We start from the raw sequence: 21,138 nt of genomic DNA on the forward strand, positions 1-21,138 counted from the left end.
TTCGCTATGGGAAATTGCTTTTCAGTATCAGCTCAAGTCAGCTAACCTGTTAGACTGCACGTACACCGTCAGAAAATGCCCTTCAATACGTTTCTAGTTTAGCAGCTGCATTTGTTTCCATGGGATTCCGCTATTTGTCATTTGAAAAGGATGGGTTTCATCACAGTTGTACATCCTGGTTTTTTCTTGAGAACATGGGATTTCTGGTATGTTAATAAAATAATTGCGGCCTTAAAAACATGTTAGACAAAACCTGGTGGATAGGTTGCAAAAAAGTACTAAAAAGTGGGTAACCATTTGTTCTGGTTGGAGTGAACTTTGAGCAGGGAGCCTATACCATTTAATCCTGCATGGTTTAAATAAGTTTTTACCATGAAAAAGCATTTACGTTTGAAATAGTTTGCCTATAATGGGATTGACATGGAGTACATGCAGTTAAAATTCAACAATCAGTTGAACAGTGGAAAACTGTGGATAATTACTTTTTAAATAGGAGCAAAATTGTCATCTTTCTTCCTTGCAAAAGCCATATAAGGTTGTTACTTGTGCATATTTTTGGAAGAGAGCACTGCAAAATATGTTGAATTTGTTGTATTTATTTACAGGAAAAGGTTTTAAACAACCCTCTGGTATTACAATTTCCTTGCAATGGAGATTTTTAGAAAATTCTTTTTTTTGTTTGTTTATTTGTTCTGTTTATTTCCAGTGTGGTCTTCTTTTTCATCTTCTTTATTTTATGGAACCTAATTAAAACTGTAGAAAATAGGTTGGTGCAGAACAAATCTAAGCTCACTTTTACATTCAGCTTTTGAGCCCTCAATGGTTTCAAATGCTTTAAAATTCAATCTGCAACTGTCAGCTATTTAAATGCCTTTGAACTTCTCTAAAATAATTGAGTGAAGTTGGTTGGCAGTCTCCAGGCATTTATACAGCATAATTAATATTCATAAATAGGAATTACATAGTTGTTGATAAAAAGTGAGCCTGCTAGTATTGCTTTTCCAACCAGTAACTCATAGGTCACAGTACATCCACAGGGGATATTAAACACTGGAAAACAACACAGGGGTGTTTTATGTATTCAAGCAGTTTTAAAAGTTGTAAAACATATGCTGGTTGTTGATGATTATTTTTAGAAGTGTATGATTCTACTGTTTCTGTGGTTTTCAGTTTTGTCCTGTTATCTGGTTTCCTGTAGGTTTCCGAACAAGAAAAATGAAGAGGTGTCTTAATTGCATTTTCTTTCTTTTTTAAGCTCACTAATCCAGTACATACTGAAGACTCTCATAGTATAATTTAAGAAGTGTATTGTATTTTTTTAGTTTTTTTCTTGAAGCTATATAAATAACATTTGTTTGACCACATTCAGGAGTAGCTGCGATTCAGCATTAACCCAGTGTGTAACCCAATAACGTATAGATCTTGGAAGCCATCCCAGATACAGATACTGTATGTCATTTTCATTACAGTAGAATATGTCATACTGGGAAGATGAACACAATTCCACAAAGTGACGCTGAGACTTAATAGCTTGATTATAGCAGAATGAGAATTGCTTTTGGCACATGTGAAAAGGTGGTAACTTTTATTTCTCCAAGCTGTAATACAGAAACCTGTAACTTGTTTCCTTCAGGACTCTGAGGACTTGTCTTCTGATGAGGAGGAGATGAAGATTGCAGAGATGCGTCCTCCTCTGATTGAGATCTCAATCAACCAGCCCAAAGTGGTGGCTCTGAGTAAAGACAAGAAAGGTACAGGCATTAACGTGTTCTTTTACTTCGCTAGTGTTGGTTCACTAATGCTCCAGAGTCTTCCCATCTTCCAAAGACATGCTGGTTTCGGTTAACTGGGGTGTCTAAATTGTCTGTGTGAGTGTACCCAGTGGTGAGTGTCCCATCCTGGCTGTGGTCCCACACAGACCCAGTTGGTTTTTTAATCGGTTTTAATGAATGAACGGATGATTAAAGCGACCATTCATTTAGTCAAGCTAACATACACAGTGAAGAATACCATGTCACTTTTCCCACATTATCTACTTTTTATAAAACGGTCATGTGTATTCTTTTGTTTAGGAAATAACTATTGAAGCCCATTGTGTGGTGTATCTATTATGTAAAATGTTATTTAAATTGGGTGGCATGGTGGCCCATGCTGGAGCCCTGGGTTCAATTCTAGACCTGGGGTGCTGTCTGTGTTGGGTTTGTATGTTCTCCCCATGTTCACACGGGTTTCCTCCGGGTTCTCTGGTTTCCTCCCACAGTACAAAGACATACTGGTAGGTTAATTGGCTTCTGTAAAAATTGGCCCTGGTGTGAGTGTGTGCGTGTGTGTGTTTGTGTGTCTGCCCCATGAGATGAACAGGAGCCATGTCCTGGGTGTACCCTGCCTTAGTCCCATTACATTACTGTGGCCCCCCTGTGACCTGAATTGGATGACATGGTTTGAAATTAGTGGCATGTAGAACTTGTAGTGATGTGTTGTTTTTACTCTGGTCCTTTTGGATCATCACACATTTTTTTTGTTAGTGATAGTTATAGCAGCTTAGTAAGACCAAGACTGAACTTTTTTAAAACACTTTCATTCCTGTAGTTTCACTTTTATAGTTTCCTCAAGATATTTTATCATTTTACATATGTTTTGTGGCTCATAAATCTGGTATAACTGGAGCTATGAAATGCAGTTTCCTTTTTGGAATTGAATTTGTTGAATCCATTAAAAACGTTATTAATTTTATCATAGTGGTTCTAAATTGTTCAAAAGCTGGTATTTAAAATGAATTTTCTAGCATGTAAGTTATTTAAATGCCCAAAAGTAAAATGATGAATGTATAGCAGAAGTAATGGCTGTTGCATGTCATTAAGCTGCATCTTGAGGAGACACTCAGGGAGCCTAACATTCCCTGTACTGTACTTCCAGATGAGAGTAAAGATTCCGACTCTTTACTGGAGGAAAGCGCTGTAAACAGTAACCAGAACAACAGCAACTGTTCCTCACCATCCCGCATGTCAGACTCGGTGTCCCTCACCACCGACAGCAGCCAGGACGCCTCCCTCTGCACGCCAGAGAGAGAAGCCAAAGTCATGATCATCTCCAAGATCAGGTGAGACGGAAATGGAGGTGGGCTGCACTGTCCTGTGTTTTGCTCGTGTGTGTTATTGTTACTTAAATCTCTCATCTTGGCAAGGTCTTGCTGCTCGACTTTGAACTCTCGTTTCCATCCTTTGATCTTGGTTGACTGTTTCAGTTCCTCAAGAGAAAACGAAAGAACTTGTGAAGAATGTGTTCCTTTACCACTACAGCAAGACTATAGGCTTTACTATAGCCCCTTTATAAAGATTATTTTTTAGTACTTGCAGTCTGCAAAAATGGCTTCCAGCTGTCTTGTTTGTGTAATTACCTATACACGTTGTATGTTATGAGCTATAGGCTACTTCATCGTTGATATACAGTATATCATTTATATTGTCACTCTGTGGCTAGTATCAAATATTGTATATGTCTGTTAAAGTACCGTATGGGATATTGCCACTTAATGTAGTTCTCTGGGATGATTGTAAAGGAATACTGTGTAGAAAATGTAATCTGGTGTTTCAGTTTGAAATAGAAATGTTACTGAAGTAATTACAGGGTTTCTGACAATTTTAAGAATTTATGACTGGACCGAATAGTTTTTCAACTTCATAGAAATGTTTAAATTAGAATTTTTTTTTCCACTTGGTTATGAAGTTGTATGTTTTTGTGGGCTTGTGGTGTAACCATGTTAATATATTAATGTTTTTTTAATGATACACAAGGATTCAAGAACAGTAAGGAAATAAATCTGTAGGAGATTAAAGTGAATGAAGCTTAACATACCATCACTCTTTCATAAAAATAGTACAGAACAGGAAAAATCTGAGTTCCATGAGGAATGGGGGGTGCCAAACCATCAAACATGCCAGTTAAGTCAAGAGTTAAGTATTTTACAACATAATTGCATTATACAACTCACTCCAGGTATGTTTGCACTTCCAAATGTTAGCATTATTATGACTACATTAATTTTTGTTAGTACTGTAGTATTGCAATATTATTATTAAAGTGTACTTGACTTTAATAAAACTGTACTTTAAGCAAAGAATATGTAACAGAGCTTCACATACTTGAATCTCTAGTGTTGGCTTGCTTTTCAGGTCATTAGAATGTCGTGGTTTAAAGGGTAACACTGCAAGCGCAGCGGAAGGTATTCCAGACAATGCACATGTAAGAAGATACACCCAAGAGGCAGTAATAAAGCTTTTACTGTGGTACACTAAAACTTCACATAAACATACCCCTGAACTGCTTCTGCAGAAGGTCCGTGTGTCAGCTTGCAAGTCCTTTATGATTTTCCCTTACTGCTCTCTACCTGGAGCTCTGCCCCTGGCTTTCAGCTGAAATAGTCTATAAACCATTACAGTCACATGGTATCATGTTTATGAAGGCGTCATAACTGTTTTTTTAGCCTTATTCAGGTAAACCAAAAATCTTATTAGTGGTAGATAATTGGGGTTTTTAGATGGATCCACAGATTTTTTTCCAAGCATGTGTAACTACAGTGCCATGGCCTAATTGGTACATAGTACATTATTCTGGGAGATTTCTAATCTAAATTACTGAAGGTTGCCTTTTGTCATGTTTTCTTCCCAGATCAGAGTGTCCAGTGGAAGAAATGTATCATATGCTCATATGTATTGTATGCTCAGGCTGCCTGCCAACATTAACATGAATCGTTGCTAGGGCCAGGAGCCATATCTTTTCCCTACATTAGAAAAACAGGCATCTCTTAGTTGCTCCCTAGATTGCAGAATGCACCTAGATAGCTAAAGACCACAGGTGCCCACAGTGTTACTGGTATCTGTGTCCCCTAGGCCTCAAAGCCAATGCACGTTGCTTGTAAGAACAGTAATGTACTCAGTGTAGCTCTACTATGAATAATTCACACTTTTCTGATTTGTCAGTGTGTGCTGGCTTGTTGGTCTTGGCTCAGAATAAGGCACCCTCCCTTATAGCAAAAAATATTTTGTTTCTTTTCAAAATGGGGTTTTAACCAAGGGGTTCTGATAATCATATTGTCATACATTGTTAACAGCTTTGTGACATATTAGGAATTCTTTAAATCATCTGACTGTCTCAGGTTGTATTTATGTTCTTAAAGAAATAAAAGTTGACACAAAAATACACAGAACATAGATTTTTGTTCCTACTTGCACATACACATTACAGTATTACTAGTTGTAAAATGTAAGTCACTTTTGAAAAGCCTATGTAATCCAAGTGAACATACCAGGACAGTTTTATAAATGTAAAGTGGACAAACATAAAGACGACACATCATGAATTTAAATGTTCCAATAGCGTAGCAGGTTACGGTCATTAGATATATTCATGTGAAGTGGAAAAATCAAATTGTGCTCTTCAATTTAAAATCACTTACTTACCAGCACCAGATAGTAACAGCTTATAGCTCTAGTGACCCTCTCATGATAATATGCTTACTGAAGGTGGATTGAAGTGTTAATTTGTTTTTTTTACTGTTTTTACATAGAATTGTTGTTCTTTCAGCATGTAATGCAAGCTTCAGAAGTCTTATTTCCAGATGTTCACACATGCTTTTTTTAAGATACCATTTTTTAGAGATTGTTGGGTTCATTAAAAAGTCAGATTCTATGTATATAACCAAAAAGGTGCCAAAGGTCACATCCATTCTTGGAGATGGACATTGGTGGAATGGAGGGACGATGCAAGAAGTTTGTCAACTCAAGCCTTGCTGTTTTTCTTGAATCAAAGGGTTTTTGAGAAGGCATTCCTTCAGTTCTGTCTTTTTGATTCTAGGCAAGCAGATGAAAATTTAAATCAGCTGGAAGAAACAGCATCCCTGCTGCAGAATGGAAATGGGTCTGACACTTCGCTGCAAGCAATCCTGAAAAACCAGCAGGAGAACGATTCAAGGAAAGAAGGGCTAAAAACAAGCGAGTTTGAGTTCTCGGTGGAGGAAAGGCTGGCACTTATTGAGAGGGGCATTGACTTAAAAAATGGGATGGGAGATTCTTACAGCAAATGGGATGAGATCAACATGAATGTGTCCCAGCTCCCTCCAGACAATGTAGTGAGGTTAGAGGACTTGGAGAAGACAAAGAGCGTTCCTCGCGAGGAACTGAGGGATAAGTCTGTGATCAACAACAACACCAAACAAGCCCCAGACCAGCTGGAGAATGGAAACCAGCTTCCAAAGCCGGTTCACACAGATCATCACAATGGACGTGTGGAAGAACCCCCCCAGTCCCCAGCCAAGTATGAGGTTGTGAGAACAGCAACAGTAGGAGTGACAGCGAGCAGTGAGATGTCTATTTCAAGGAGCACCGAGGAACTGTCCCCTCAGAAACGGGGGCCTCCAGGCCCTGTGGTGAAATCTCAAAGCATCACTAATATTGAGACGGGCACGCTTAAAATCTATAACATTTCCAGTGACAATGGGCCCTATGAGACCAGTGCTGCAGGGCGCGTGTCTGTGGCCAGTGCCCAGGGACAAAACATCGTCCGCAGCAAGTCTGCCTCCCTACTCAACGACCAGCCCCTGCAGGTCTACCCTGGCTCCTCCGCCTCATCATCTGACCTGCTGTCCTGCAGTAAAACCTTATCCAAATACGATCCCAGCTTCGTTCAGCAAGGCCCCCATACAGGCAGGGTGCCTGTGCCCACTGCTATGCACGGGCCTGGAATGCCTCAGTACAACATCCAGTACACGAGTAGCACGATGCCCAAAGACAGCCTGTGGACTCAGAGGACGCCAGTTCCTCCAGATCAAGGGTACTTGCCGCCACAGCGGCTACAGAGGTCCGACAGTACAGACAGCTACACCAAACACGCGGCGGCCAACACAAATTACTCCAACCGCAACAGCGCCCAGGCCTACACCCTGCAACAGCGTGGGGCGGCCAAGCCCGTGGAGATGTGGGCGGTCCCCCCACCGAAAGACAGGTTGATGCTAGCTGGTCCGCGGAGCACCTTGCAGAGGCAGAGCAGCAGCTCCTCTACTGCCTCCATGGCCCTTGCAGACCCTGGCCACCCCCGACGGGTCCCGATGCCGGAGGGCGACTACATGACTTACAGGGACATTCACACTATGGGCCGGGGGCTGGCGCCGCCCATGAACCAGGGGCTGCAGAGGCCCCTGTCGGCCAGGACCTACAGCATCGACGGCCCAAACGCGCCCCGACCGCAGAGTGCTCGGCCGTCCGCCCACGAGGTGCCCGAGCGAACCATGTCTGTCAGCGACTTCAACTACTCACGGACTAGCCCAAGCAAGCGGCCAAACATGAGAGTGAAGTCGGAGCACTCCTTGCTGGACGCCCCAGGGACGGGGAGGGTGCCAGCAGACTGGAGGGATCAGGTGTTGAGGCACATTGAGGCTAAAAAGATGGAGAAGGTAAGCATCTGTTTTCTGGTACCTGTTGTTGGTAAACGTGCTCTGTTTTACAGGCAAGACGGAGGAGTCAGTACATCACATGTAGAAGATGTCTGTTATTTGGTACATACTGGACATTGCACAGTGAATGTTTTTCTATTTAAATTAAGGCACTTGATAATTTCAAGTAAAGGCCATTCAGAACCTTTTGTTGATTGCTTCAGCTTTGCCTCACTGTAACTGAGTGTTTATTTTCCTGAGGTCCGTGAGACTTGTAGGTTCGTTCCTGAGGATCCTTCTGTCTTGGTTTAAATTGTTATAGAAAATGAGCTGCATTTGAGGATTTGATACTGCCTTAAACTTAAGTGTCTTTAGTCCCCTCCCGGATTGTATTGGTGGATGACTGTGAGGTTTAGATGACAGACATCAGCGTGTAAGGAAAATACTTTTTAGATGTGAATGTAATCTGTTTCTTTTGGATTGATACTACTGCAGCATATTCAGTATTGTTCATAGTTCAATTTCAGATTAAATTTTATTTATTTAGTGGTGAAATTCCTGTATATCTGTAACTGGGATTATTATTTTTTAAAGGATTAGCATGTTCTAAATAAGACTTTCTGTCCCCCTTTAATTTGGGTTCACTGAGTGTTAATGACCTTTGTGTGTATGCCGCATAACTTGTCAGAGACATCCACCAATTGTTTTGTCTGTGAGTCCCATGGTGTCTTACTGGAGAGTGAGCATCAATTCGAGAAGTGATGCAGCTTTCACTGCCAGCTCACAGAAACCCCAGTGAGTTACAGCTAGTCACAGGGGTTGGTGTTACAACCTGTACACCTCAAACCTAGTTGTTGATTGCTAATGACAACCAATTCTCTGTTGAGCTGGTGACGGCACCATTGCTCACTGGACTACATAGAAACTCCTTCCTAGTTATTTCTATGTGTCTTGCAGCCTGTAAAGCTTGAGGAAACCATTTTGTTTTCCATTAGAGGGTAAAGCAAAATAAAACAGACTTAAAACTTCACTTGAAGAAAGAAGCAATTAGACATCACAGGAGTTAATTAATGTTAATAGAATGCTGTCTTTTCTCTTGAGGACTTAGTGGTCTTATTTTACTTAAACTCCATTTTCTTGCCAGTATACTTTATAGTGCAGTAAAAGTCTCTGAGGTCAGGGTCCTACAGATAAGAATCCAGTTTTATCTGTGCATTGCCTCTCCTCCTGCGGTTGTCCAATACATCCTTTCAAATTTGATCCTTCACATTTTCTGTATGTGGTGCCATGGCGACACAGATCCTTCCTCCTCTGTTGGCCATTTTGATTTTCTGCACTTTATTAGTATAGTCTAATATTTTCAGGGTTATTGTTGATGTATTATTTATTTCATCTGAAATATGAACATTCTGTGGAAATACTTGTGACAAATAAAAAAAAGCAGCTCATTTGAAGAGAAGTTGAGAATAGGATTTTCTTTTATGGATTTGTCTTGTTATTGCAGAGCTTGAGGCATCAAAGCAGATTCATAACTGTGGCCACCAATTATCTAATAGGTTCAATAGGTAATAGATCCTGTTAGCAACCTTATGGCTTGATATGGACAGAATCTATTGTCTTTTTCAACACTACTACTATTATTGCAAACCTTTGGGAGAAAGTATTTCAAATTCAATCTTAATTGCATCTAATTCAGAGAAGAATGTTAACGCCTCTTTTTCACTAGTTTTCCCGACTTAGTTCAAGTCCAAGAGGACCCAGAATACGAATGCGAACAGGGTTGAACATTGTATCCCTCAGTCTGCTCCTTTCTTTTTTTTTAACTCGGTCTTGTCTGATGTTCCGGTTGTTGAACGTTTCTTTGAAGAAGATATCCAAGACTTGACTAAGTTTAAAAAAAAACAACACTTAAAAAGGTCCTCCTTTTCTTGTCTCCCCCCCCCCCCAAGTCATGTTTTTCTGTGTCAATAATGCATGACTGTTCCTTCCAGAGCTCCAGAGCACTAACGCAGTGTCACTGTTGTACTAGTCCGCCTGAGACGTGCTGTTCCCTGCATGCTGTGGACCTGGAGTGGGCTGGTGTGAGCTGTTGTGTGCGCAGTGTGGTGGTCTGTGTTAACACGTCTTGTAACGCATGTTTTACTAATCTGTCTGTGTTCAATCTGTGTTCCTCTTTGTTTAGAACATGCTGTCTAGGTCCTTTAATTCCAATATTGCTGCAGTTAGCAGCTTTCACTATGGCAGCTCTAGAGATCTGCATGCCAGCCAAGGCAGTCTTACCTTTAGTGTTGCAGATGGAAGGCATTTTGGAGCACACACGTTCCGCGTGAGTACCTCCCAGTAGGCTAATCATAAGCCCTCTAACTAATCATTCTTGTATAACCTGTTTAAAGAGGCATTCCTTCTTTTGGGGGCATGCAAGACTTAACAAATGTTGTTTAATTTTTGTTCTCCGTTGGTTTTTAGTAATTGTTCAAAGAATTAGGAAAGAGCCTAACACTGTGTTTTAAAGTTTATGCAAATGTACTCCTAATATGGATTGATTTAGGTAGACAATGGATTTCATTCAGGCAAATTTGCATTGACAATTTTCATCTGAAATGCATTTCATACTCCGGCTTTATTTCCAGAAGAGCAAAATGTCGTTCATGTATACATAACATTTTCTAGTGTTAGTCATTACTGATACAATACACTGTTGTATTCTAGTCCAAGTGACTCCATTTGGCAAGAGAGAAACAATGGTATGTGCCAGTAATTTGCCATAGGGAGCTGATAGAATTGATTATATTCTAGTTAATTCAGTGTGTCTGAAAATTATTGCATACCTTTTGTGTATGGTTTATACATTTGTCAGCTGCAGGTGTTTTGAAAAATTATGTACAAAGGTGTAGTACAGCTCACACTATATGTTTTTGGCTAAGATTAAGGGTCTTGATCTAATTTTATGGATTAAAATGAAACACAGAAAATGCCTTTCTTTAAACACTTTATCAACAAATTATAGAGCACTTACAGTATTCTTTGTTTCCTCTACATTCCTGACAAATCAAGCTGAGATATAGACTGCATAGGTCACTTTAGTTTGGCTTTTAAGAACAGTCCAATTCTTCTCTCTTGACTTCCTTTATCAACATCTTGAAATACTAATGGGGCCTTAATTGATCTCATCTTCTAAGATACTTTTCATTCTGTTTTAAATTACTCCCTAACCTTTCAAATATCTGTAAAAATAAATTGTGTAATAAGAAGGTAAGTGTGGTTTTACTGTTGTAGACTTAGAAGAAGATGAAAAATCAAGGCTTATTTTTGAGTATCAGTAGAATCTTAGGAAAGACTTCTTTGGGACTGGGCATGATAGGGACAATAAGAGTCTTGAAATGCTTCTGTAGCTGGCAGTTACTGTAATTAACTAATTATTAACCACTTTAGAAAAGTATTAGGGTTAAGGTTTAAGAGATTTAATTTTGGCCCATTGTAGCTCAATTGCAATGAGAAAAGCTAGCATAGAACGATTTAACGTCAGTAGAAAAATACGGCATTAATGAAAACTAATGGTTTGGTTTTTAAAAAGTGATTTAAGTTTTTAATTTCAGAATCAATCCTCTTCATTAAAAGGGGCTATTGCTGCTCTATGCTAACGTCTAATGGATAGCATTTTGTGTTCATACCAGAATGCCCTTGTATATTTGTCACATGATTGTAGCACATCTGATAGGTGTCAGCCGAAACAGCCATTCAGTAAGTGCAACAATATGAAAATCTTTCTGTAAAAAAAGCAGTTACTTTACACAGCAGGGTCTTTCACATTCTTTAACATGTTGAATGGTCCACATCTGGCACGGTTTTTAGTGTTTTATAGGTACTGTAGTAAATGGAAAGTTACAACATGTTTAAAAACGAAAACCAACTGATAAATAAGCCTCTTTTTTTTTGCTTGTCAGGATGATGTCTTTGTACCTCAAGTACAGCAGAGCTACTCAATGGCTGGACTCAGTCATAAGGATGTGCCTATGGATGTTATTAGAAAAGTAAGTTAATCTCTTTTTGTTTTGGATGTCTTTACCTCTAATGTTGACTCCTCACTTATGCAGAATGATCTTTAATGCCTTTATTCCTTAAGGCTGTGAAAAAATAGCATTTTTTTTTCAGCCTGTAACAAATGCAAATAAAAATACTTTTCATTAAATAAAGAAGGGATTAATAGTAATCATGGAATTTTGTGCATGCCATGAAATAGACCAGAAGAATTGTGTTGTGAACTCATTGTTACTCAATTACATTCTGTGGTAGCCCACAGATGATTAATTAAGCTTCATTCATGAACAGGTTACTTCACTTCACTAAGGATTATTTGTTTTTTTACTCCAGAGGCCTGTACTTGAAGATAGTTTTGAAAAAGTTATAATTAAAAAATTAATTCCCTTTTGAAGGTCAGTGGGTTTAACCACGTTTTTACGGTTTGTTCTTAGACAAAGAGTTTTCAGAAATTGTTCTTTTTAAAAATGAGCAGATCTAAAACGTGTTTAATTATTTTGCTTGTTGTAATTACTGTATCGTTAGTCGACTCTCTAAATGTAAGAGCTATTTTTGCTTAGTTATCAACAAGATGTCTCTCGTATTAAATCCCAAATGAAAATATTCATTTGAGAAATTAGAATAAAACCTTTACTCCTAGGGCACAATGTTATTACACGTATGTTGAATACATACAGTATGTTACAGGAGTGTTTGCAACAGAACCTCAGGGATTGTTATTTCCTCTTGCCCACTCTGAGCAAAATAATAAGATCTCCTTGTGAGAATTTGCTTACATTATACAAACTTTATTAATCTTAAAGTTTCATAGCAAGAATTACCAAACAATTATAGTTCTGCACTTTCCTGGCAATTTTATAATGTTTTTAAGGCTTTGGTTTTACACCTGTGAGGATGTTTAGTAAGAATCAGCACAACTATAAAAGGTTTCCCTATTAAGAACACACAAAAACTGAAATCTTTCTATTTGAATTTTAATGACATTGTGTGTTATCCCCAATGACTACTTAGTTTTCTTTGACTAATGCAAAATTAAAGCATTTACAGTATTTCCTATACTTTATATGTTGCTTTGAAAGGGAAGTATAAGTACATGTATATTCTGCAGTGCTTTGATTATCTGCCTTGATCAGGAAAGAGTCTGTTAAATATTAAGAGGTGCAGAGGAAATACAGTACAAAATGTCTATCAATGAGCCCTGTCTCAGTGGCTGCAGTGCTTTCCTTATTTCTGGGAGCTGCCTGGAAGACAGAGCTTCAAATCCCGATCACAGCTGAACCTGTATGGACCCATATCATTGGAACCACTGACATTTGTTCCTTGAGATTTTTTTGGACAGCAGCATTAAAGATCAGGTCCCGATTATCTGGTCATTAAAGAATTAATATAAGTGTTGTAAAGAGAAGGGGCATTAATCCTGGTGTCCTGCCTAAATTCTGCTCTGGGTTCACACAGTCTGGCCTCTCTGAATTTCCTTAATTCGGTAGGTGAAGCAGTTTTTCAGTTCTCCGACTTCTCTGCTGGACAGTGAGGTTCCTGTTTATGAAACACAAATAGTATCCTTTGACATGAAAAGCTCCATGCAAACATGAGCAATTATAATTATTACTTAATTACAGTTGATTTTGTGATCAGATGAAATTTACAAATTTAAGTCTTAGGTGTCCTAAGCAGGGACTAGAATTAGTGAGTTAGGGATGAAAGAAGCTTTGTTTACATTGAGTAAATTGATGCACCGATTTTAATACTCCTTTTCCTTTTTAAGATGCAGTGCCATCTTGTGTTGCGCTTGGTAATAGTTTTTAGCACTGCTGATGTTGTTTCTAGAGTTCTGTCTAAAAACATTTGTTGCAGTATTTAATAAAAGTTCGGTATTGTAAAACTGTCTATGTTTAAATGCATATAACTATTTATGATGTTAGTATACAGTATATAAATTGGTATAATATAAATTATTAAATTAATATTAGGTTTCTCCCACTTTTTTAAAAGTGCTGAAAAGCAAAATAAGCTCTTATTGTGCTATCTCTAATTCTAATGATGCATAGTGATTAATTGCTCTTAGAGCATGTCATAACCCTGGAAGATACTGTAAGCTGCATAACTCTTGCAAGCTTATTTACTATGCAAGGGCAAATAAGGGCAAAACAGTGACTGCTCACCTGTATACATCAATCATGGTTTAGAGTGTATTTAGATGGTTCTGCTTTTCAGAGTTCAAAGCTAATATCTTTCCCATAATTAATAGTGACTGTGTGCTCTTAAGCTGATTGATTAGCTGCCTTTTTACACATTCATTCATAATTACACTGTAAGCAGATAGTTCTGCACCCTTATGAGAATTATTAAAATACAGAAAATGTGAATGTTTTATTTTAAGGAGTGGCACTTACATTTCAGGGTTTTCGGCATTTATAATTCATTATTCCTCAGCTGTTGCATAAAACTACAGTTAAACCCTTAAATCCTGTAAACACTTTGCCAAGAAATTGGAGCCAAGATACACTGAAAAGGATGGAATTGCCTTATCTGTCCTTCTGGGATTTTGTTTTCATTCAGAAGGCTATTTTATCCATAAGGAATTAGTAATTATATTAGGTTGTATCTGCTTACAACCTTGGGGATAAAGCAATGAAAGAAACTCATTAAATGTTCTTCTGTGATTATTTGTCTGGGGAGCGGTGTTTTTGAACTAATTATTGAAATCCTCATACTGTAGTATGAAAAGGTTATTGTGAGTGAAAGAGAAAAAATAGGTTAAGTATCAAGACTCTTTTCTTGTTCAAAACAATTCATAGATATTATCTGTTTTCTTTATTTAGTCAAATAAAAGGAAAACCAGAGAGCACATTCACTACATAGATGTACTGTATATGTGCAGACATTTAAAACTGAATTTTCATTACTTACACCAGCATTATTGTTCGCTGGTAATAAGATATAACATATCCCATCCGTTTTCCTACTTCACTGTATAGATTAAATGGATCTTAATTTTTAAATTTGAATTAAAATGTATTCTAAAAGGATGTTTTGGAAGTGAGGATCTTACTGGAAAACTTTGGTGAATGAAAGTTGTTAAATCTAATCTAATCAATCCAGCACTCTAAATTCACCAGTTTTTAAATTCATCAATACAAGAAACTATAGCAAAGCCATCCTGAGATTTGAGTTATTATTGGAAGTAATTTCTGCCTGAGACAGAAGTTGCGTCCCTAAACTGCAAACCTGAAGGCACTTTGCACAGTTTGGCAAGGATATATATTTTAAAATTAAACACTACTACAATTATTGTATGTACAAATCACTTAATACAATGTGGAGCTCCATGTGCAATTAGCATGGCCTGTAGGTGCTGTAACAAGTCATGCCTAGTTGATGGAGGTAGAAAATGGTTTTACATCCAATATCCCAGAATATCAAATAAAAGCTTGATTGGGCTCAGATCTGGTGAAAGAAAAGGTTGTGGCATACAGTATGGATTACATCAGTGTCATGCTCAACAGACTACTCGGTGACCACATGTGCTCGGTGAATGGGGGCATTATTATTCTTGAAGACATCCACCCGAGCAGGACACAAGTGCTGCCACATGAAGTGAAAATGATCACTCTGTGCCAAAAACCCAGGAAAATGTGGTCCACAACATTACAGAACAACCAGAATCATTCACAGTTGGAACCATTCACATGTCTCCACTCCTTGGTGGTAAATTAAGAAACTGTTCTGTCTTTCTGCCACTTACCATGATACATAAAACGGCCAGAAGAAATAAATCGCTCACAAACGCACAGATATAGTTTTTCTCCTGATAATTCCTCAAGTTAATGCCATTTTTTCCACAAAGCTTTGCACAGAATGTTACCTTTTCATTTCACCACTTGAAATACTGCACCCTATGGGAACATACTCAGATTTTAATTTCAGAGGTTTCTGAGAATGATTGGAATGAGGACTTCTTATGGGGAAAAACAAATCTTTCGCAAACCCAGTACTGCACATTGGTAAATCTCTATGAAATTTGAGAAAGGAGAATGAAGTTAATGCATGTGAATCATGAGAGAAAAGAGGACACAAGGTTATATTCCACTCAATTTATCTCCCTTAACAGAACGTCTGGTTTCGGTGATGCAGTTTGGAGTGTGTTCACTGTACTTTGTGTTTTTTATACTTTATAAATACTGCTTAATATTAATATAAATTAAAGGTAAATGTAAGAAATAACTTGAATATTAAAATAATTCTGAAAAGTAGACATCTTTTGTAAATATGTTACCAGATTTAGCATTATGACAGCATCACCAGGCTTTGTTAAATATAATCACATGTTCTGTCATTTTAAGACTTTCTGTACAACATACTGTTCTAGCTTTTTCTAGTATTTGAATATTTCACATATACAGGACTGATACATCTGTTATGATAAGGAAATCCATCCATTCAGTTTCCAACCACTCTATCCAATACAGGGTAGCAGGCGGTGGTAGCCTATCCCAGCAAGCAATGGGCACCAGGCAGGATACACCCTGGCTAGGATGCCAGTCCATTGCAGGGCCCACACAAACAACACAAGCTTGCTCATACTGGGGCCAATTTTACAAAAGCCAGTTAATCTACCACTTTGTCCTTGGACTGTGGGCGGAAACCAGAACACCCAGAGTAAACTCATGCAAACGCAAGGAGAACATCCACACAGAAACTCCACACAGACAGCACCACATGAATTGAACCCAGGGCTCCAGTGCTGGGAGGCAGCAAAACTAACCACTGCAACACAGTGCTGCTCACGTTAAGAACATTTGATTTTCAATAGGAAAAAACAGAAAGTTGACAACTTGCTTCCCAGTAAAACATGCCAAACCAACATCATCAAAAGAAAACAGTCAAATTGTTTATGCCTAAAATACAGGAAGCCTTTTAATTACACTGTATTTGCATATCTTTGATATTAACACTAAGAAAATGAAAGCTGAATTTATTCTTTCATTTGCTAAAATGCAAACAGGGATTTACACTATACACAGTAAGTCAAGTCGGAGTGACCGTTGAAAGAAGGAGATTTGTAACTATAGCTTTATTTTAACAGAAATGTTAAAATGCATAAGTACAAATTCTAATTTTTAAGGTTTATGTTCTGGGCTGTGACCATTACAATAATATAGTGACATGCATACTATTAGAAGCAGGAATTTTTCTCTTATTTAACTAACAAAATATAGATTTTATATTCTGATTTCTAGACCAAAGACAATGCGATTTGGTTTTAGAATGTTCTTTCTTTTAAAGGAAAACATCTTGAACCCTTTTCAGTTGAACAGATGCTACCACATGCTGTTAGCTGTGAAAATGGCAGCAGCAAGCCTGGCCGAGGTTGTGATATTGAATATTCACAGAATAGTCATTGTGCCAAAAAGACTGGTGAACATTTATTTCTACATGTGGAGAGGAAGCTATTTAGTCACGCTGCATGGTGACCTTGCAAAACAAGATTATCGGTCTCTGGTTTAAGCAGGAATAAACACATGAGGACCAGCTTAGCTGTGCTTCTAAGGTGCATTTAAAACTGGAAACAGGAAGTGCTTTCTATTCTCAATGATTGTGAAAGTCTGCAACATGCTACCCAGCCATGTTGTCAAAGTGGATACCATTCCTTCATTTCATGAATGGATGAGACCTTCTGTTTAATTGACAAAGCAACCAGAGGAGCTTTAATGTGCTACAGATTTGCCAATGACTTCCTTTCATTTGTAACTCTACTTCCAGTCTTGTATTCTTAACATAGAAAATAAGGTTCCTTGCATACCACTTGCAAATATATGAATACGTGTAGTAGATAGACATAAGTTTTGCAGTTTTGTTCATATTTAGCCACTGCCAAAAACAGTACAATTACTTCTTAAAGCAAATCCAGCTTGCTGGTATGATACCATTGACAGGTTGTGATGATGGTCACAGAGTCAGGAGAAGCCAGGAAGGAGACATTCCCTTGGTCTGGGATCAGTGGTTTGGTGCAGAAAGAGATTATATCTAATGGGCTTTGAGCAGCTTAAGAAATCCTTCTTTCTGGGCCATAAATATGGTTGTACATAAAGAAGACTAGAAAGAAAATGGATTAATTAACACTATATGCTTAAAACCGAAGAACCAAAATACTGAATGTGCCCTTTTGTCCTTTTCTTTGTATAATGTTACACATTTAAAGTTCATCTAACATGGTTTGATGTTTTTGGACTGCATTTGAGTCAAACAGTGGATTATTTTTCTTTAATACTAATTTAATGCCACAATGCTAATTGAAGTACCATAGCTTACACACACAGAATATATGAAAACTTGAGCAGGGGCCTGGGTGGTTCTGCAGTGGTTATTGAGCAAAAACCCACAAACATGTCTGTCATCCTTGAGCAAACAGTAATACAAGGTCTAACAAACTAAATTCATTTTTCTCTGAATTCCATTACCATCTTTTAGGAGGAAATTATTTACTGAGTCTACAACAGTAGATGTTGAGTCAAAGATTCTCATCAGCTAGTACTGAGGAAGCCAGAAGACACCTCTTATAGATTGTGAGGGGCAACTTGATAAATGTTAAGACATCTTCAAGTGCAAAGTTAAATCTTTCACTGTTTAATTTTTTATTTACTTTCTGCCTGCTAGGATTTTCAAAGGTGTTTCTTCCATTCGTTAATGGCTTAGTTGAGCACTTTCCTGATTTTTTTACATTTATGTTTTCAAGCTTAATGTTTTGAGTGACTTTTATATGGGCTGTCAGCCCAGCAATGTGTTGTACCCCAAACCAGTTTATCAGAATCACCATCTTGTGTCACATTGTAGAAGAGAAATTGCTAGAATCTACTGGTTTAAAAGATGAATGTCAGGTTATGAGAAGAATATATCTTCATCTCTTACAGGTGCCTCTGACAAACGGACAAATGTGCCCGCCTTCCCGACCGCCGATGAACTGTAACCAAGGGCACTGTCTCCCCGCCCAGGCACCAGTGGCCCGACACCCCTCCAGGGAGCAGCTGATCGATTACTTAATGCTGAAAGTATCCCAGCAGCCACAGGGCCCTACCCGGCCTCCCCAGGAGGTTCTGCAGCAGGAGGTACGGCCTTGCAGCATTAGTCTGGCATTTTACTGGCATTTAGTCCAGTAAAAAAAATACTTAAGGAAACAAGACATGTTATTGAAAGACCATGAATAGACGTCTTCCAACACTCACTCAATAAAGAGGTAATACCCAGTGACAGAAAATTTGCTAAAGTGGTGCAAACTTCTGTAGACTTCTGCATGGGTGTATACAAGGGGGGTCTTGCTTAAGTAACATACTTCTTAACCATGCTACAGCTGTAACGGATACAAACAGAGCACCTGATGTGGTGTACTGTATTTTGATTTTCAGAAGGTGATAAAAATCCTAGTAAAAATTGTAGTTGGTCAATGGAGTGTCAGGGGCTAAAATAACGGAATCTTTTCTGTCTTGAACAAATAAGAATACGAGAGGCTCTCTTATTAGTATTCAGGATCCTCAAGGCATCAACCACGTTGACCTCTGTACTTCTTCAATGAACAGTAAAACATGAAACAGAGGACACACATGCAAACTAAGGGGAAGTGCATTTGAACCAAGAGAAGGATACATTACACAAAAGGATGTGGGAGTCTGGAACAAGCTACCCAGCCATAAGAGCATTAGCTGATTAATTGGTTCATTAATTTGTGTTTCTATAAATAATGGTAGCAGTCTAAAAGAAGCCACCTTACACCATAATAGTTTCTTAAGAGGTAGAAATTTGTGAACTTTTCATTCTTAATAAACGACAGGACATTTTCAGATTGTTATTAAATGTATAAATGGACTTAATAAAAACATACTTTTAAACTTAATTATGCAGGCATTTCATTAAAGTATAAAATAAGCAATTGCACCTACATTCTCACAGCTTATTTGTTGGCTGAGTCAAGTTTAAAAGGACTCAATTATGACACCATGTAAGGTTGTCAGTCAAAGAAGTTTCTAAAGCTTTCTTGATGCCTGGAGAACACTTCAGTTTTACTCAATCCCAAATTAACGTTTCATAACATTGTATTTGGATATTTTTTCAATGTTACCTGCGTGATTCCACACATCCTGCAGTTCTGCAGCATATTGTTCTGTGGTCTAATCTAAACCCAAACTCTGCTACTGCTGAGTCTGCCTTTCGGTGGCTTTGTAATCCTCTGTTGTTAGACAATGTCTGCCAAAGTCTGGAATTCTGCAGCAGGAATGCAGCAGATTTCTTCCATAGGAAATTCACTTAACCCATGCCTGGTAGATGGAGGTGGAAAACATTCCATAAATGCTCAACTGGGGTCAGGTCGGGTGACTGAGAAGTGAATACATCAGTGTCATGCTCATCAAGTCATTGGGCAACCACACATGTGGGCATTGTTGTAATTGAAGATATCCCTCCCTAGAGGAAAATAAATGGTGCAATATAAGATAAGATATGATCACTTTATTAGCCATATACAATTTCTTGCATTAGGAATTTATTTTCGCATACCCCAACTTACTCTCCATGAGACACACAGATAGGGAGAGAAGCTTGGGGTCAGAATGTGGGGTCAGCCATTTATACGGTGCCCCTGGAGCAGTTGGGGTTAAGGGCCTTGCTCAGGGGCCCAACGGAGCAGGATTCCTCTGCCAGCTGCAGGATTCAAACCAGAAACCTTCCAGCCACAGGCGCAGATCCTTAGCCACAGTACCACCGCCCTGGTGGAGGGGGTGAAGATGATCACTGTGTAACTTTAAGTATCAATAACCATTGACCTTACCTTGTAATAAACCATGCCAGGAAAATGTGTGCCACACCATCACAGAACCACCAGAACCCTTCACTGTTGGAGCTGAGTACTCGGGGCTGTAGAGTTATTTTGGTTGGCACCGCACACAAACTCATCCATTAGTCTCATCCATGGTGAAGAATTATTTATTTGACCATATTGCATTTCTTCACTGCTTCGTATGCTCTATGCAACAGTAGATAGCCAAAAAATATTTGTACACTCAACCTGACTATGGTATCCCACTCTGTGGAGTTCTCAACAGACTGTTTTTGATAAAATTAGTGGCTCACAACACAGTCCCTCAAATGTTTTCGTTGATTTGCAGTTGCATTTTTCGCTTTGCACTCAAATTAATGCACAGACATCACAATCCCGGAGTGTTTCCAGCCACTTTTGCCCATTTCTCAGAATGTCTTTCCCTCGAACCTACATGCTGACATCTCCATAGACTCTCTGTAGCTTGTGAAACATCACAGGTCTTGATGACTGAAGCTTCTGCTAAACATGTCCTATCAATCATCCCTCAGTCAGTCACTATTATTTCAATTATCAATTCAGTTCAACTTTATTTGTCATTATACTTACATGGGTGCATAGTATAGTGAATAGTGTTTCTCATTAGTCTCTCAGGTGCAGTATATAAGTAGAACAGCAGACAAGACAATAGACAGTAATACAATAACAGTTACAATGTAAACAACAGTATGGTGCCAGTGCAGAATTTTCAAAAACTGTGCAAATATGCAGAGAAAAGTATACAAACAGGACAAAAACAGTGCAAAAGTAATTCAGCGAACAGTGAAAACATAATACGGCGGCGAAAATTAATAAATAGTATAATTAG

At 38.4% G+C, this 21,138-nt stretch overlaps 1 protein-coding gene across 5 annotated transcripts in view; it reads left to right on the top strand.

The window, feature by feature from the left end:
* erbin (erbb2 interacting protein) overlaps positions 1-21,138 on the top strand; it is a 130,159-nt gene that overhangs the window by 101,302 nt on the left and 7,719 nt on the right. For 4 of the 5 annotated variants that reach the window (XM_088629299.1, XM_088629301.1, XM_088629297.1 and 1 more), the window contains 6 exons: positions 1,634-1,751; positions 2,917-3,100; positions 5,854-7,447; positions 9,609-9,752; positions 11,371-11,457; positions 18,376-18,570. In XM_088629299.1, coding sequence (XP_088485425.1) covers positions 1,634-1,751; positions 2,917-3,100; positions 5,854-7,447; positions 9,609-9,752; positions 11,371-11,457; positions 18,376-18,570 — 2,322 coding nt within the window. The remainder of the gene's footprint in view (positions 1-1,633; positions 1,752-2,916; positions 3,101-5,853; positions 7,448-9,608; positions 9,753-11,370; positions 11,458-18,375; positions 18,571-21,138) is intronic. The other variant, XM_088629298.1, reaches the window with a different exon arrangement.

This window comes from Lepisosteus platostomus, chromosome 4 (assembly GCF_059453375.1).
Source record: "Lepisosteus platostomus isolate fLepPlt1 chromosome 4, fLepPlt1.hap1, whole genome shotgun sequence".
Lineage (NCBI taxonomy): Eukaryota > Metazoa > Chordata > Actinopteri > Semionotiformes > Lepisosteidae > Lepisosteus > Lepisosteus platostomus.